Source organism: Callospermophilus lateralis, chromosome 3, assembly GCF_048772815.1.
Source record: "Callospermophilus lateralis isolate mCalLat2 chromosome 3, mCalLat2.hap1, whole genome shotgun sequence".
In the NCBI taxonomy this organism is placed as follows: Eukaryota; Metazoa; Chordata; class Mammalia; order Rodentia; family Sciuridae; genus Callospermophilus; species Callospermophilus lateralis.
This window is the reverse complement of record NC_135307.1, coordinates 146735833-146755264: the sequence shown is the minus strand read 5'-3', so window position 1 is coordinate 146755264 and position 19432 is coordinate 146735833. Positions and strand designations below refer to the sequence as shown.

Here is a 19432-nt window from a genome sequence, read left to right as displayed (position 1 = left end):
TTTTCTTTTTTTTTTTTTTTTGGCCTTGGTTCTTTCTAACCTCCTAGGAACAGGTACAACCCCAAGCAGCTGCAGAAGTCTCCCTCCCCCGCCACTTATGGTCACTTGGAAGCTTCTTGCTCCCCATCAGGTGTGGGTGTCTTTAGAAGCATCTGTTCTCAGCTGCCCACTCCCTGCCCCCTAGAGCCATGGGGCTGCCTGGCCTTCCTCTCCCAACTCTTGCACAGTGACTGCTGTTGTCCACCACCGACACAATGTGCTGGACACAGTCATGGGAAAGGTCAGGGTCAGTTTTGAGTACCTGGTGGCATCCAAGTAGAGCATAATGTCACCTGTCTTTACCCTGGACCCCAGCACACCCAACAGGTGACTTCATGGGGATGAGCTTCTTTTCCGTCTTCACTGCAGGTGCCCAGTGCATCCTGGCGTGGAGCTTGTGCTTCCTTTGGGGATTAGTGTGTCTACCATGGGTTGATGCAGTGGACCTGTGGCACTAACCTGGCTCCACTACCTACCTGGGACATTGGTCAGCAACTGGCAGCCAGTGGACACACACACATCTAGGCACCTACAGGTCTGGATGAGGAACAGTGCCCCAGGGACCTGTGAGGGTCAGTCATCACCAGGGGTACCCTTGGCCTAGCAAATGAAATAGCAAATAAAACCACCATGACAGCTCAGTAGAGAGAGTTCAGAGAAAAGAGATCGTTTCCTGTCTTAGTTCCTGTAACAGCACATTGCTCTTGCTTTCTGAACAAGGGCTCTGCATTCATTTTGCGCTGGGGTCCATGAATGAGGCAGCATAACGGGTTAGCGAAAGCATAACCCATTTCACTATTATCATTATGATCATGGGTGCCTCTAAAGCGTTCAAAGCCTATAAAGACTTGTGACTTAATGGAATCCTTGAGAGACTTTGAGTTATAAAAGTCATTTTTAGTAGTTGTGAAAAAAACGTTTGCTTAGAAAATGTGTGTTCAATCAGCTTTTTTTTTATTGCAGTAGAATATACATAACCCAAAATTTACCATCTTGACCAGTTTTTTATATTTTCATAAGCATATAATATTTGTACTTATTTATGACCAAATCAGAGTAATCAGCATTTTTATCTCCTCAAATATCATCATTTCTATGTGTTGGGGACTCTCAAACTCTTTTCTAGTTATTTGGAAATGTATAATTATGGTAGACTTTAGTTACCCTACTGAGCTGTACAGCATTAGAACTACTCCCCTTCGCTAACTGTGTTTGATGCCCACTATCCACCTGCTCAGTATCTCTGCCACCCATCTTGACCAATTTTTGATGTATAGTTCAGTAGCATTAAGTACGTTCACTGTTTTACAACCAACACCACCATCCACCTCCAGAGTTTTTCACATTCCCCAACTGAATGTGTATCAACTCTTTTTTTTTTTTTTTTTTATGGTGCTAGGAACAGAACCCAGGGCCTCACACATGCTGGAAAATTGCTGGGCCACTTGGCTGCACCCCAGCCCATAATCAAATTTTACATTTAAAAAATTGAACATTAGACTTGAGGTGTAGCTCAGTGGTAGAGTGCATGCTTAGCATGCACAAACTCCTGGGTTTGATCCACAGCACCACCAAAAAGTAAATAAATTGAGCATCAAAGGGCTACGAATAAGAACAAGCTTCCTTTGCCAACACAGAGGCTCCTCCGGCATTAAGTAAAGATTGTAGTGTTGGGGGAAGCACAGTGGGGGTGACATAAGCCAGTAAGGCAGGAGGGGAGGGGCAGTGGTGGGCACTGAACGTCCTCTGAGTCCCAACACAGATGAAGGCCCCTCCAAGTACACACAGCCCACCACCTTGACCTGCAGATGCTCCCTGGGGATAAAGTATAGGAAGGTTGGTTGGTCAAAGCTAGAGACCAGCTTCCCACTGAGAACAACATAAACCTGACTGAATCCCTACTGTACCTGGGGCAGTCTTCAATCACAATCACAGGGGGAAAAGGACCCCATGTGGAGACTCTGGACCATTATAGAGTCCCCATTACCCCTGCCTCTAGTTCCCACTCAAAATCCTGTGCCCTCTGGGTCTTCTTCTTCCTGATTATCTAAGGATAAGCTTAGCCTACAAGAGTTCATAATTTCTTCCTAGGGGGTTCTAAGATATAGAGTAGCCCCAGATCCTTGAGCCCCCAGGGCTCTGGAACTTCTGCAAAGAATTTTCCTTTGTTGCAGCAGAGAAGTTTCATCTTAGTCCAGTTATTTCAAGAAGAGTTGCTATCACTGTGTTAGCTTTCAGTCCACAGTCTAAGACCAAAATCATATTAAATTGGGATAAAAAAGTTTACCATAATAAGTGGATTAGCCTGTTTTCTGTTACTAGAACAAAATAACTGATGTGACATGCTTATAAGGAAAACAGGTTCATTTAACTTACAGTTCTAGAGTCTAAAAGCATGGTGTCAGCATCAGCTCAGCTCTGGTGAGGATCTCATGGCAGATGGCATCACAATGGCAGGAGCCCTTGAGAGGAAGGGATCGCATGGCAAGACAGAAAGCCAGAGAGAGAGGAGGGACCAGAAATAACTACTAGGCCCCGCCTCTTAAAGGTCCCACCACTTCCCAACACTGCCTCACTGAAAACCAAGATCCCAACACATGACATTTGGGGACACTCTCAAACCATATCCAAAACATAGCAGCATCTGAGATGATTTCCTTCCCATTCTCAGCCTTCTAAACTGTCAGCCAGTGGCCACCTCCTTGCCTCTGTCTAAGGTCCCTTGTCAAGTAGTTCCTGGGGATATTTGTCTAGTCACTATAATACAGCATCTGACCAAGGGCAACAATTCCACTGACTCTGGGCCAAGCTGCAGGATTTCCTCCATAATTTTTGATCCTTAGCTCAGAAGTTGTGTCCCTTCAGGCCAGCCACCCCACCCCATAAGCCCCTACTCATTTTTTTTTCTTACTGAAAATGCCTTAATAATCCAGTGAGACTATGATATAGGCTACAAATACCAGCCACAGGTGCAATTTTAAAGGTCTCAGTAAACACACCTCTCCCCCCCCCTCTCTCTCTCTCTCGTAGATGGACACAATACCTGTATTTTATATATTCATTTTTATGTGGTGCTGAGGATCGAACCCAGCACCTCACATGTGCAAGGCAAGCTGTGCCACTGAGCTACAGTATCCATATCTTAAAACAGTGAAAAGAAACAAATGAAAATAATTTTAGCAATGTATCTTCTTTAACCTAATGTTTCTAAAACTATCATTTCAACTTGTATCAATATTTTTAAAAATGAACTATGTTGCATTCTTTTTAAACAGTAGGACTTTGAAATCCAGTGGGTACTATTTTAGTTGCAGCACATCTTGGTTTGGCCACAGTGGCTGATGGGTGGCTAAGGCACTGGCTCTAGCAGAAGTGAGGCCTAACTAAGCCTGGCAGGGAAAGAAGTGTTTGGAATCAGGGCCAGTCATCATGGTATGGGCCATGGGAAGGCATGTTCCCTACTGAGGTCAGATCATGTGTCCAATGACCCCATCTGTGAAAGGGGAATGGCAATGCCCACCTAAAAGTTAGTGAGCACAGCACAGTCCTCAGGGAGCAATGGGTAAATGCCAACTGTGTGGCTGGCCTGGGACATCTAAAACATTACCATAAACCTTACAGGGCAGGGCACTGGAACAAGCCTAGGATGGGACCTTCAACAAGTAGTCCCTGACATCTGCTTCCTTTCCTGTACCTCTCAGGGCCCAGCAGAGAAGAATGTATTCACTGTGCAAAAAACTTCCACTTCCAAGACTGGAAATGTGTGCCAGCTTGTGGTGAGGGCTTCTACCCAGAGGAGATGCCTGGCTTGCCCCACAAAGTGTGTCGAAGGTACAGTCTTCCAAGCTCACACCACTGGGGAATGGTAGCGTGCTGTGTCCAACAGAGGAGTGGCCACAGGGCCAGGTGTTGTGGGGCCTTTTCTGGGGCCTAGAGAAGGGACGTGCAACATCACCTGCTATTATAGGTGCAGTGGGCGGATAGGAACCCATTTACCGAGGAAGGAATGACCAAATTTAGTGATTGCCAAGATCACAAGCTAGTCGGTAACCTTTGTGCCTTTGTTTATTTAATGCATACTTATTCGATGAATACCTGCTATGCACCAGGCACTGGGTAGCAGCTGGGATGGGGCAGGAAACAGAAGAACAAGGTGCCTGTCTCATGGTACTCACATCCAAGTAGCAGACTACACTGGATGGCTTCACACTGGAAACCACATTTGGAGCTTTTAAAAACATTCTAAGGACCCTGACCATCTCATCATTCTAACTCCATTTCTTCTGTAGTGAATCCACATATATTTAACCCCCTCGTTCTCCATTTACTCCTGTGTATATACACACACACACAGTCCACCTTCCTTGTGTGGTAATGGAAATTTGGCTGTATTACTGGTCCTTAAGGGAGAAGCCATGTGCTTTGGTCTTCTCTTGTCTTGCTGAAGATTGCCTCATATTGGAACATCATAAACCCAGACCCAGCAGCAAGGCAGGGCAGCCTGTTATATTTGGGGAGAGAACAACAGGCAGGAGCTGAAGGTGATAATAGTGATGTGACAGTGGGGTGGGCTATGAGGGAAGGGGTGGTACCCTCTGTCTGAAATAGACTCATAGCAAGAGAGGCCTGGGACAATCATCATCAGTGGGCAACACATAGGCTTTGGTAGGTGCCCCCCATAATGAGGCCTGTCTCCCAGGCAATTCTGAGAACTGCTGTGGGTTGTCACCTAATCCCTTAAAAACACACAACTGTACGGTAAGCCAATGAGATCACCAAGTCCTTACACTTATGTAACCCTCAAGAGGCTCTGGTAGGGGTCCCATGTCTGTGCAAAGTCCAGCCCCTCTACTGAAGTGGTTTGAAATGGGAAAGTCACCACATTTCTTCCAGCCTTGCTGAGTCCTACTCAGGGCCCTGAGCACAGTTGTCTAAAGTAAACCTTTCAATTTCCCCAGACAGCTGGTTTGCAGATAATTAAAGTAAGAATGGCATCTGGGGAGAACTTGGAACTAAAAAGTGATAATCACTTTAATTTGTCAAACATCTTGGATTCCGGGGAATGCTATGCCCACACCTGTGGCAGGCAGACCCATTGTGTGGTGCCCAGAGGCCATGGTGTCCCCAGCCTCCAGGAGGCAGGATGCAGGCAGCCAGTGTACACCCCTCCTTGAACATGAAGGATTAGGAGTTTCTTATTTGAGGAGAAGCTATTTACCCCAAGGGGAGTCCAGTGCTGGGGCTGACACACCAGGTGTCTAGGACAGACACCCCAGGAAGAGCCCTGCAGAGCCACCAAATGATAAAGTGCTGGCTCTTCACAGAATTTCCATCTTTCAAGCCAGGGCAATACTGAACACCTGTAATCCATCAACTCAGGAGGTTGAGGCAGGAGGATTGCAAGTTCAAGGCCAACCTGGGCAATTTAATGAGACCCTCAGCAAGTCAGTAAGACTGTCTCAAAATAAAAAATGAAAAAGGACTGGTGATGTAGCTCAGTGGTAGAGTGCCCCTGGGTTCAATCCCCAGTACCTGGAGGTGGGGTGGGGGAACTTTCATATTTCAGAGTCCTCTGGCCCTGAAGAACCATCAGGGTGGACTCCTCCCCAGGAAGAAGGGTCTTGGTCCACTTAGTTCTGTAGGTCTCTCCCAATGTGGACAGCATCAGCTTCTAGAGAGCCACAGTCTTCCTCCAGGTCCCAGAATGTTTCTCTGGCCATCTCTGTGGGTGGGACAAGGCAGCTAGGACAGAACACTGGCCTGTCCAGGGGGCTGTATATGGAAGTCAGATCAGCGCACAGGCCTGCTGGGTTAGCAACCCAAATGCAAAGACAGGGGGAACTGTGGCCTGAAGCTCAGAATAATCCATGAAAAGTATCTCAAAAGAGGTTCTGGTCACCCCCATGCCTTAGTAAGAGGACCTTCAGGAACAAGCAAAGATATCTTGGAAGAAAAAGAGAGCAACTTGGTAGGATACTTGCCCAAGGGGTAGACTCATTTCTCATCCCCCCACCACCTCTTCCCATTGGATGCCCAGTAAGATAGAGACCCTCGGGGACATGCATTCTGCTTTAGTCTGTACTTAAACTGAAGCTTGGCAAAGGCTCCTGGAGCAGGTGGCCTGTGTCCAGCTCTCACATGGAAGGTAGGAGGCTGACGGGAGTGGCCCCAGAACGGTGCAGGGAAAAGGAGCTGGAGGGCACGTGCCTTCCCTTCCAGAATGTGACAGGGGAAAGTTGCCATGGGGTTTTGGGGTGAAATAGGGATTAGAGAAGAATCAGGGGCATCTGAAATACCCTCTGCCCAAGAAACCACCTGCCAGCACAGTCACTTGACAGGAGGAAAGAGGAACCACAAGGCAGCTGAGGCGGGAGGGCAGGATGTTGCTGGATTCTTCTCCCATGCCTCCAGATGAGAGCCCAGGCCAGTTTGCCACCATGCCCTGGGCCTTGTGAGACCCTAAGCAGGGAACCCAGCTGAGCCTGCCTGGGCTTCTGCCTGCAGAACTGGGAACCATTGAGAATGAATTATTTTGTTGGCAGTTTGAGACAGAGCAACAGAAACCCAAGGAACCTTCCATCCTACCACATTCAAGTAAGGTCATATTTGAAGAAGAGATACTGTGTCTTACCAGTTCTCTACCATAGCCCACTCTACACCCAAATCAGTCATGACCCGAGATGCCCAGGTCTACCAGCTGACATTCATTTAAGTGACTGGGCTTAAGCCTAGCTCCCATCTCACTGGTGTGCATGTTGGTAAGAGATGCCAGGAGGGTCCCCCAGGAAAGATCATCCCTTGTGCACTAGGGACCTGTGGCTGGACGGTCAGAAGGTGCAGAGGTGTGTTTAGGGAGGTAGTGTTTCAGGGACCAGACTGTAGAAGCTTGCCAAAAGGGAGTTAGGAATAGAATCCTTTATGGTTGACTCTGATGAGTCCTCTGACCACCACCCCCCACCTTCTCCTCCCCTCCTCCCGCAACTCAGGGGCCCTGGTGAGAGTGTGAGGCGTGGGTAGGCTGTTATTATTGGAGAAAGAAGTTGGAAAGGCTCCTGCATGCAGGTTTGCCCATGGGGTTAACACACTGACATGCAGAAACTAAAGGTCTGAACTCTAATTTTGGCTTCCTCAGGCTAACTAGGAATAAAAAACTCACCTCTTATCTAGCTGGAGGGATGCCACAACTGGGCCCAGTGGTGGCCATTTTAGACCCTGTCAAAGGATTACTTTGGAAAGAGGCCTTCATGGGACCTGTTGGCATCTGGTTACTGAAGGTCTCACATATGAGGCAGCAGGCAGCAGTCCTAAGCAGGCCCATACATTGGCAGAGCCAGGCTCTTGCCCCACATGCCTTTCCCATTTGCTCTGAGATCCGCTCATGGGGTCTGTTCCCTGCTTCTCTGGCAGTGATGGGGAGGTGGACATCAACCAGGAGCATTATGGACCTAGTCACCAGGAGCTAGAAAAAGCATGGTGTGGGTGTTTACATGGCCCTGGAGAGAGAACATGCAGACTCAAGCTCTTGTTTCTTTTGAAGGTTTGGATAGAATCTCAGTTATGGAGAGACAGAGGCAGGATTGCAGGTTTGAGGCCAGCCTTGGCAACTTAGTGAGACCCTGTTTCAAGATTAAAACTTTTAAAATAAAAAGGGCTGGGGATGTAGCTCAGTGGTAAAGCACCCCTGGCTTCAATCCCAGCACTGAAAAAATAAAGTATCAGGTGGTAGGTACCTTAGATTTTGGGGGCCATACCACCTCTGTCACAGCTACTCAGCTCTGCCACCAGAGCACAAAAGCAACCACAGACCATATGTAAGTGAAAACATGTGTTCCTGTAAAACTGGTAAATGTGACCTCAACTGTAGTATACAGACTGTCCCTGAGATCACAGGACTCTGCATTAGTAATATCTCTGGGTCCAGCCCTGGGCCATACTGAGCTAGGACTGTCCTAGGAGGGGAAGGAATTGGAAGGGCATTCCCACCTTTTTGAGGTACGTAGGCATGGCAGCCAAGGACAGTCAGCCTGTGGGCAGCAGCAGCCCTCCTGTGAGCTCTGGAATCAGGTTTGTCACCTCCCTGGGAGAAGTCTGGCCCCAACCCCAAGCCTGTAGCCACTGCAGCTGGCAGCCTGTAGAGGAAGCACATGCCCACCCAGCTCTGGGAGCCACACTTCAGGTGAGCACCAGAGCCCAGGAGGGTGTCCAGATATGCCACAGGGAGTCTCAGAGATGCAGGCCAGGCCTTCACTCATGGGCATGCTCCAGCCATGGCTGTCTTCACCCTCCTGGGAAAAAGTCAAGTCAGACAGGAAGGAAGTCTCGTCAACACTTGACCTGTGTTTCAGAGCATCCTGGGGGACACAGTTGCAGCCTCTCCAGAGAGGACCAAAGCTGAGGGGGCTGTGGGTGTGTACAGGGAAGGTGGGAGGGTGGGAGAGCCCCAGGAAGGGAGCCTGGAGTGGCTGGGCCTCTTCCCTAGGCCTCAGCTGGTGTCTTCCCACAGGTGTGAAGAGAACTGCCTGAGCTGCGAGGGCTCCAGCAGGAACTGCAGCAAATGTAAGACAGGCTTCACGCAGCTGGGGACCTCCTGCATCACCAACCACACGTGCAGCAACGGTGAGCCCCAGCCCACCAGCCTCTGGTCAAAAGGGAAAGCAGGCTTGGCACACCCTGAACAGGCACACTTGTCCCTGATTCAGCGGGCTATCTGGGGCTTCTCAAAGCCCTGTAGGGTCTCTCACACATTGACCAGCCCAGACACAGCTAATGATGAGTGACTCTTAAAAGTGATTTTGTTCTTGTACTATTCCAATTCTCATGCCATAGGGCCCCCAGAAAGCCTGAGTGTGGCAGCTTCCTTGAGGGGAGAAGTCCCACTCAGTCTTGAGACTAGAAGAATAGAACCCAGAGTCAGCCCCACACTAGGAAGCAGGAATGCCACCTGTGCACAGAGAGGCCTCATATTTGTGTTGTGGGAGAGCTCTTACTCTCCAGGTAGATAAAGAGACAAGGATAAGTTGTGAAAACAGAAACTCACAAGGGAACCAAAGGTGGTGCCCAATTTGGGGATTATAGGCAAGAAGGGTTGGAAGGATTACAGGACTGCGTCCTGGAAGTCTGGTGTAGGAGCCATTCCCAGATGCACTATGATAGAGAGGATACTGTGGCTCAGCAAGCAGCAGGGAGGAGCTACAGGTGTAGCTCTGGGCACCACATCCTGGCACACAAGGGAAGGAAACAGTTCCAGAGTGTCCAAAGGGCACGGCAAATATGTGGTGCTGTCCCATCCACCAGAGCGTGAAGCCCACCAAGAGAGGCCTCATGGTGCTCTGCAGAACACACAGTGACCTCCCTGCCTTGTGGATTACTTTTTTGGTTTGCAGAATTGTGGCCCTTCAAAGGCCAGGAAGCTTCCTGTTTGAAAGTTACCTGCCCAGGTTATATATCCAGCCCAAGAAAGTGAGGATGCCACACTAGAGATTCCCAGATCTACTAATAACAATGCATCACAATGATAATGCAGCTGCCCAAGGATTAGCCTTCATTTCTCCTGTCCCCAGCCTCAGCTTTCCCATCACTGAGTTCTGCCCTTCTACCTTGATGTCTCTCTTCATCCCCACACCTCCCCATTTGAAGTGTCCCCTGAACCTGGCAGCAGTCTGCATTCCTGCCTCCCTTCAGCCCCACCCTCCTGCTTGCCACAGATGCTTCTTCTTAAACCTCCCACCAACACAGCACAGACCAGAAAGACAGGTCCACTTGTGCACCAAAGGCCATACTGGTCCAACCCAGCTGGAATCCCAGCGCTCCCACCCTATCCTACTTGTTCCTGTCATGAACCTTCCTCTTGTCACTTAGACTCAGCAAGAGCTTCTGCACACCAGGTGCTACCTCTGCCACCCTAGACTTGCACAATGAAACACATGGCAGGAGCAGGACTTTGTGTGCCCCCCCACCTGATGCACCATCAGTGCACAGTAAACACAGAACTGTTGAAATAATCCTAACAGACCCCAGAGTCTGATCTTTCCCTTCTTTTCCTTTCCTGATGCGGGGCCCCAGCTGATGAAACCTTCTGCGAGATGGTGAAATCCAACCGGCTCTGTGAACGGAAGCTCTTCATACAGTTCTGCTGCCGCACGTGCCTCCTGGCTGGGTAGGGGTACCAGCCGCCCTCAGAGTGCAGGGCCTCTCCTGTCCATCCATCTACCCATCCACCTTCCTCTACAATGTTGGCCAGAACCTGTTGCAGGGGCAGTGCTCAGCATCTGACAGTTTTATCTCCCCAGGAGCCAGATCCTTCTGCAGCATCTGTAGGTACCTGAACCAGGTGGGTGGTGGCCCTTAAGGACATGCTCCTGAAACAAGGATACCCTCTGAAACTCTCCTTGCTGGCTACAGTCTTCTGGCAAACTCAAAATGGGAACAAAATGAATTACAAGAATCCACAGCTCCAGCTTCAGAGCAGCTTCTAAGACCCTAGGTTTACTGAATCTTTAAGACCAAAGCAGAAAGGAAATTCGCTTGGTATCACACATTGCTCTCCCTCCCATGCTTTTGTGCGGCTCTGTAGTAAATCTCACCAGCCTGCTGGCAGGACCCTGGGCTGTCCTCACACGTGATGAAGAGCCCAGCCACCTACCTGTGCATCACCTGCCACAGCACAGCCTGGGGGACAGTTTGGTCAGACTGTAAATAAAATAGTCATAAAATGTATGACTGCTGGGGATGGAATCTACATAGTCAGCTCCTTTTGAAACTGCAGCGGCAGCTTAGAAAGTCCTATACCAAACCCAGGTCAGAAGACTCTCTTCCTCTCTCTGCAGCATTCTCTGAGTGAGCCCAGCTGTCCTGTGACTGTGTTCTGCCTGTGTCTCTAGGAGTCCCCTGGGCCCAAATGATCACTCTACCTGATGCAGAGCCTTTGGAGGAGGGTCCCAAGAAGGCATTCCAGGGCCAGCCAAAAGATACCCCAATGACCAAGCAATTCCACTTAACAAAATGTAAACCTAGCCCACGAATCTAATCATCCATTCCTTCCCATTTTATGGAATTGCTTTTAAAATATGTCTGGCACGGCCTCAGTACTTCAGGAGACTTGCTCTCAAGGTGGACGCTCCTGTGTCTGTATAGTATGAGCCTACGTGACATGGGTGGATTTATTTCTGCCAAACCTGTGTAGGCATTTTATAAGCTACGTGTTCTAATTTTTACCAATGTTAATTATTTTGACAAATATTTCATATATTTTCATTGAAATACACAGATCTGCTTGATCAATTCCCTTTAATATGGGAATAACATTTGCCTTAAATTTTTTCAACCTTGTCTCTCTCCATAGTGTCCTGCTCCCCTCTTTGATGGTAATGTGTTTGCCTTCTCACCTGTGAGCTGGCAAGAACCCAGCTGTTGTCTATTGAATCCACGACTCTGAAAAATAAATCAGTGAAGCAAATACAATGTTAACCCTAAATTAATAAAAGAGTTAACATCTCCTGGAAGAAGAGCTTGTATTTCTTTTTTTAAGACCTAAAATATTAAACTTGAGGGCTGACCTGTCTGTGAAATGGAGATTGCTTTGTGGTTTCTGGATCTATTTGATGTCATCACATGGAAATCTTTACATAAGGAAGTAATGGAGGGTCTCTTTGCCAGGTGTCCCTTTGGCAAAGAGACCCTCTCCGTGCAACCAAAGACTGGTTGAGTGGAGCAGCTAGAGCCTCTCCAGATAGAAGGTCACCTTCTATTTGTCAAAGGGAGCTCTTTACATCTCAGACTGACCTCGTCACCTGTAGTTGGCAAACATGATTTATTGAAGTTACAGCTTGTCTTTTGCTCAATGACTGAAACCCCTGCACCCATTGGTTACGTGCCACTTGGGATTTCTACCAAGGCCTCTCCGTAAGGTCAGATGCTTATACTTGTTAGAATTCTTTAACTGCAGATAAAGAAAATGCACCAGTTAGAACTCAGGTAAAAGCAAAAGCAGGTGAGAGGCGTTATTTTAGCAATACAGGATTGATTCCGAATTTCAGGGAGTGATGTGGCCAGACACTGGGAACTCTGAACCAGCACTGAATGTTACCTGGACCCTGTTGGTACTGCAGCAGTGCCCTTCCCTCTCTCTCCATAATCCGATTCTCCAGTTGATGGGACAAATGACAAGATCATTATCCAGCTTCCAGGTAAAACTGGCACAAGTCCAGTTCCTTGAACAAACTCTGGGTCTGCTTCTTGGCTGTTTTCCCCCAGGACAAGACTCCAGTTAGCCTATTTTATATTGGTTGTCACCAGTACATCAGTGGTGGCCACAAGGATAGCCTTATGCAGCAGAATGTGGCTGCAGAGAGCACTGTGCCAGAGCAAGGAGCAGAAAGGCCACACAATCTGAGAGATATCCACCAGAATCACAAATTGACCAAAGTTGACACCATGAAACAATAGAATGAATGAGTGCATTTGGGATACCATAGCCAGTACTGGGAAAATGTCCCATAGGATTCCATTCTCTCCCATGAGACTGATACTGAATTAAAACTAGCAACTTGCTAAATATCCCTGACGCAGGGCACCATTTGAGCCACTAAGGCCTGGAATTGAAATTTGGGTTCACTGAGAACTTATACTCTTATGATTTGATGAATCATTAAAAAAACATATTCCCAGGCTGGGGATATAGCTCAGTTGGTAGAGTGCTTGCCTCACATGCACAAGGCCCTGGCTTCAATCCCCAGCACCACCAAAAAAAAAAAAAAAAACAAAAAAAAAAAACTCCCTTTCTGTCTCCCGAAGGATACCAACTACAAGATACCAATCAGGCAGGATCAGTAGCACCTGCCCTCATTGCAGTGGCCAGGCCTGACTTCCTGAGGGGAGAGTTAAGAAGCTAGGGACAAAGTCCTAATGACTAAATGCCACCTCATTAAAATAGCCTGACTAGCTTGATGCCTGTTCACAAATGGTCCAACCTCAAGGTAAGGATTATCTAAATTTAGCTGGGGCAGGATCTTAAGTCATCTACTCAATTTGTCATTTCACAGACAAGGACACTGGCACACAGAGGTGAAGTGACTTGCCTTGGGCCACATAGTGGCAAAGTTGCTGCCATCCCTGTACCCAGGAAGGAGGTTCGCTGTCTCCAGGAAAGGTATCACTCTACAACTGACCAAACACAGCCACAATGCTTTTTTTTCTTTTGTACCAGGGATTGAACTCAGGGGAACTCAACCAATGGCAACATCCCCAGCCTTTTTTTATATTTTATTTAGAGACAGGGTCTCACTGAGTTGCTTAGCACCTCACTGTTACTGAGGCTGGCTTTGAACACACAATCCTCCTGCCTTGGCCTCCCGAGCCACTGGGATTACAGGCATACACCACCACGCCCAGCCACAATGAACTTTTTAAACTATCATCTCCAGGAAGTGACATTTTTCAGAATTTATCCCAATTTTCTAACAACGCACTTCCCATCCCTCCCAGGTTACTGCTGACGTTATATCCTGTCTTTAAAGGACTGGAGATAACTGTACTTTTTATAGAATATGCACCTATAAAGGGAAAGTGAATGAACAGAATTTTAAAAAATTAAAGGGAAACAAGGTCTAAATGTATCCAGGATTGGAGTGTCCTTGAACTTTGGGGACCACCATTCACTGCATTTACATCATTGGTAACGGGGTTGGAAGGCATCTTGCCTGGAACCTAGGGTATGCTATCAGGTGCCTAAGTACAGCAGACAGGCGGAGGTTTAGCAAAGAAGATGGAAAGTAAAGGAGGTAGGGAAGTACAAAAGGACATTTTAATGTCTTCGATCATATAGTAGTGATGGAAAGCAACATATGATGGCTGATCTCCAGCTTTTTAAAGTTCTGCCCAGCTATGTAGAAGGAACTGGACACTAGCTGCTGAGGGAAAACAGGAGTTTCCATGCTGGTGTTGGCCTTGAACAGTGCTTTTTCTTCCATGAACTCAAGGCTTTATTCATCCTGGTTGGTTGTCTAAGGCCTTTCCTGATACCCTAAGCTCTGTTGCTTATCTGTGCATAGCAAAGCACCTTTGAGTAGCCCAGCACTGAGCACCCGTCTCAGGTTCTGGGGTTCAGTCCCACCATGCAAAACCCCACCACCACTATGGACCAGCCAAACTAGGTATGACCAGACATCTCTTAGCCACCCTGAGAGGGCTACAAGCTACAGAAGCCAAAATGCCCAAAACAAAGAATATATTATTGCGTAAGTCAGTAGTTCTCAATCAGGAGTGAATTTTGTCTTCCAGGGAAGCTTTAGCAATGTCTGGAAACATTTTTAACAACTGGAGGAATGTAACACATCACCCGGGTTGAGGCCAGGGATGTTGCTAAACATCCTGCATTACCCAGGACAGCCCCACAACAAAGAATTGTGTAGCCCAAAATGACAGTAGTGCTGAAGTTGAGAAACCTGGCCAAAAGAAATGGAATCAAAAAACAAAGTTGTTTCCAACTTCAGAGAGATACTCTAAAATGAATCAAACTGCCTGTGGTTTGATTTCTGTCCTTATCAAAGTGAAGAATACTCTCCCTCCTGGCCTTGCTTTCTTTAACCCAGCAGAAGGGCCAAGTAAATCAGTTCTCTGGCCCAAGGACTCCACCTGGTGGCCCTCTCTGCAATTAAGTGAAGTTTGGCTTATTTTCACTTTATTTTGAAACACAATGCAAAAGTATAGAAAAGTTGCAAATAGAATTTTAAAAAATATTCCTGAAAAATTTGAGAGCAAGCTTCTGAAGTGATACCCTATGACTTCCCCCAAACACTAGTATTTCCTATAAATATATTTCCTACATAGTCATCAGAATGGGGAAATTAATGTTGTTGTTTCTACCATCTAACCCTCTGACTAGATTCTACTCCTTCTAGTTGGGCCCAGAGACGCACTTAGCAAAAGGATCCACCTTATAATCACACTTTGCATTTAGTCATAATGTCTCTTTAATGTTCAGTCTGGAAGAGTTTCTTTTTTGAACTCTCATGACCCTGAACCTCCTAAAGACTACAGACCCTCAGTCTGTATTGGTCTGAAGTTTCCTCATGTCTCTATTCAGGTCATATGTCTTTGACAGGGATCTCATAGTAGTGACTCTTTGTTTTTCTCATTTCATTCTAGCAGTTGCTACATGATTTTGATTTGTCTCACTGCTGGTGACATAAACTTTGACCACTTGATTAGGGTCTTTTCTCTTTGGCTATGAAATGACACCTTCTAAGGGATGTTCACTAGCACCACTTTTCAAATATTGTGCTGAAGAAGACAGTGAACAAGGTAAAAATTATCATTATAAGAAGTGGAAAGGAAGAAATAAAACAGTCATTACTCCTTTTTTAATTGGCACATAAAATTATATGTAGGGCTCATGTGATATTTCAACTATCAGTATTCTCAAATGGCATAGTTATCTAAGATCCAAAAGAATGGCTGGGCATGGTGGCCCATGCCTGTAATCCCAGCAGCTCAGAGGCTGAGGTAGGAGGATCACTAATTCAAACCCAACCTCGGCAACTTAGCGAAGACCTAAGCAACTTAGCAAGACTCTGTCTCAAAGTGAAAAATAAAAAAGGGCTGGGGATATTTCTCAGGGGTTAAGCACCCCCTGGGTTCAATCCCAGGTACCAAAAACAAAAGAATGACTACAAACTATTTGAATTAATAAGTGATTGTCACAAGATTGCTGGATAAGATGCCAAAATACAAAAACCAACTGCAATTTGTTATACAGAAACAAACGCCAGAACTGAAATTTTTAAACAGAAGATTTTTACAAACCAGGCATTGGTGGCACACACCTATAATCCCAGTGACTTGGGAGGCTGAGGCAGGAGGATCAAAAGTTTAAGGCAACCTGGGCAACATAGCAAGACCCTCAGAAACTTAGTGAGACCCTGTCTCAAAAAAAAAAAAAAAAAGTGGGGCGGATAGGGGATGTAGCTCAGTGATAAAGCACCCTGAGTTCAATCCTCAAAACAAAAGATACTGATACAATAGCATCAAAAACTATCTAATAGGAGATGGGATTGTGGCTCAGCGGTAGAGCACTCACCTAGCATGTGTGGGGCTCTGGGTTTGGTCCTCAGCACTACGTAAAAGTAAATAAATAAAATAAAGGTATTGTGCTGTGTGCAAATATAACTAAAAAATAAATATTTATTTTAAAAAACTATCAAATAATAAACTAAATTTTGTCAAAGACATAAAAGGTTTCTATCCAAAAACTATAAAACACTCCTGAAATTAAAAAGGACCTAAATAAATGTAGGGTTATACCATGTAATGAATTGGCATACTCAATATTGTAAAGTTATAAATTCTGTCCAGATTTGTCTGTAGATCCAATACAATATAAATTAAAACAGGCATTCCTTTTTTAGATATAAGATGTATCTACATTTTATATTAAAATGCAAAGGGCAATAACAACCAAGGTAATCTCTGAAAAAGTGGGAGCCTTTGGAGATGAATATAAAGTCATGATACAAAATCATAAAAGTCTCCAATTTTAAAAATATAAAGCTTATATTATAAAACTATGATATTAGCCAGACACAGTGGTGCATGCCTGTAATCCCAGCAGCTCAGGAAGCTGAGACAGGAGGATTGCAAGTTCAAAGTCAACCTCAGCAATGCAAGGCACTAAGCAACTTAGTGAGACCTTGTCTCTAATGTGGCTCAGTGGTTGAGTGCCCCTGAGTTCAATCCCCAGTCCAAAAAATAAAATAAAATAAAACTAAGTTATTATGCAAAAGCATCCAGAGGCAGAATGTTATGTTTGCATAACTAATTTATGACATCACAGAGCAGTGATGGAAGGATGGTCTTTTCTTAAATGGTACTGGATCAACTGAATACCAATATGGGGAAAAAACATAGCTTGATCCCTACATTGGAGTGTACACAAAATTGATTCCAGGCTAACTGCAGATCCAAATGTGAAAATCGAAACAATAAAGCTTTTTGAAGAAAATATACACAATTTGAAGATAGTCAAAGAATTCTTAAAGAACATTAAAAAAAATTAGTAGGAGCTGGAGCTATAGCTCAGTGGTAGAGCATGTGACATGCCTAGCATGTGCCAGGCCCTGGTTTCAATACCCAGCCCCACAAACAAAACTTCAACAAACAAATTTAGCCATGTATAGCTGAGAGCAGTGGCACACACCTGTAATTCCAGTGGCTCAAGAGACTGAGGCAGGAGAATTACTCATTCAAAGCCAGACCCCACACTGTAGCTAAACTATGGAACCAACCTAGATGCCCTTCAACAGGTAAGTGGATAAAGAAAATGTGGTAAATATACACAATGGAATATTACTCAGCCTTAAAGAAGAATGAAATTATGACATTTCCAGGTAAATGGATGGAGCTGGAGAATATCATGCTAAGCTGAAATAAGCCAAACCCAAAAAACCAAAGGCCAAATGTCTTCTCTGATAAGTGGATGTTAATCCATAATTGGGGAGGGGGTAGGGAAGAATGAAGGAACTTTGGATTATGCAGAGGGGATTTAAGGGAGGGGAGGGGTGTAGGATTGGGAAGAACAGTGGATTGAGATGGACATTATTACCCTATATACATTTATAATTACACTACTGGTATGACTCTGCACCATGTTCAGCCAGAGAAAGAAGTTATGCTCGATTTGTGTACATGTGTCAAAAATGCATTCTACTGTCATGTATAACTAGTTACAAGAAATTTTAAATAAAATAAAAACAAAGCCAGCCTCAGCAACTTAGTAAGGCCCTAAGCAATTCAGCAAGAACCTGTCTCAAAATAAAAAATGGCTAGGGATGTGGCTCAATAGTTAAGCTCCATTGGGATCAATTCCTGGTACCACCCCACCCCCCAACTTAGCCTTATAGGGAAAAGTTCATAAATCTATTAAAATTAGCACCTAATATTCACAATTAAAAATGAAAAGATAAGCCACAGACTAGGGAGGTTATTCACTGTTCACATATCTCATAAGGACTCTTATGGACTCACATCCAAAAGGCTAATAGAGATCCTACAAGAAAAAAATAAATAAAAAGATATCCAAATAGAAAGAAAAAAGGGTAAAACATCTAAATAGACTTCACTAAATAACAATAAACATGTAAAAAGAGAAAGTTCTTAACTGTGGTATCAATGAGGGAAATACAATTAGAACCTCAACACTATACCACTACTTACCTACTAGAATGGCTAAAATTAAGAAGACACACAATGCCAAAAGTTACCAAGGAGTTTACATCAGTACAACCACTTTGGAATACTAATAGCATCTTCTTAAGCTGAACTAAAGTAAATTTCATGACCCTGCAATTCCATTCTGCCATATACATTAGTGTATGTTTCCTTAAAGATATGTATTGTAACATTCATAGGTACATAGCTCCAAAATGGAAGTAACCAAATGTTCATCAACAGAATGGATAGATTGTGGAATATTTACACAATGAAATACTATATAACAATGAGAATAAAAGAACTACATCTGCATACAAACATAATGTCAAGAAGACAATTTCATTTTCATAAATGCAAAACTAGGTGAAATCAATCTATACAACATGTGGGGATAATGTTTACCCCTGGGGCAGGAGTTTCGATTGTGGCATTGTCCATAGCTTGGTTGTGTTCAGTTTGTACTCTTTTGTTTGTATACCATACTTGAATAAAAAGTCAAAAAATAATCAACTCCAAGTGGACTGGAAACCTAAGTGGGAAAGATAAAGCAATCCTTTAGTAGATAATCTTTTAATAGAAAAATATGTTAAGGTAAGGGAAGATTTCTTAAAAACAAACACTCATATACATACACTATTCACTAACCCTAAAGGAACTGATAAATTGGACTACATAAAAATTAGGAACTTCTAATCATCAAATATCATTGGGAGAAAAGGCAAGCCACTGAGTGTGTTCATATCTAAAATATTAAGAAAATTCACAGTCTTTTATGGGCACCTGATAAAAGACTGTATCAGAACACACAGGAGGGTTCTCATCCTTCATTAGATATTAAAGAAAAGCAAACTAAAGCAATAGTACTTCTATGCAGCCAACGTCAGAATCACTAAAATTATAGACTGGGAATGCCAAGGAGGCTGAGAATGGAAGCTATAAATTCTTTTACACATCACTAGAATGTGTAAATTATTTCAACCTTTTAGCATCTGTTAGGCTTTACCTTCTGGGGCTACCATACACTATGTCCCAGCAATTCCATGGGGGGAGAAACTCATGCACAAGTGCATCAGATCCATGTAACAGAAAATTCACAGCAGCATTATTCACAAAAGCTCGAAATTGGAAACAACACTAATGTCCATCAACAGAAGAAGGGTTAAATTACATTATGATAAATATTCTTTAC

General features: G+C 44.9%; 1 protein-coding gene across 2 annotated transcripts in view; it reads left to right on the top strand.

The window, feature by feature from the left end:
• Window positions 1-11529, top strand: part of Pcsk6 (proprotein convertase subtilisin/kexin type 6) — a 186454-nt gene extending 174925 nt beyond the window's left edge. For both annotated transcript variants that reach the window (XM_076848857.2, XM_076848858.2), the window contains 3 exons: window positions 3741-3870; window positions 8543-8655; window positions 10102-11529. In XM_076848857.2, the coding sequence (XP_076704972.2) occupies window positions 3741-3870; window positions 8543-8655; window positions 10102-10199 (341 nt within the window). In that variant the 3' untranslated portion in view covers window positions 10200-11529. The remainder of the gene's footprint in view (window positions 1-3740; window positions 3871-8542; window positions 8656-10101) is intronic.
• The last annotated feature ends 7903 nt before the right edge of the window (window positions 11530-19432 follow it).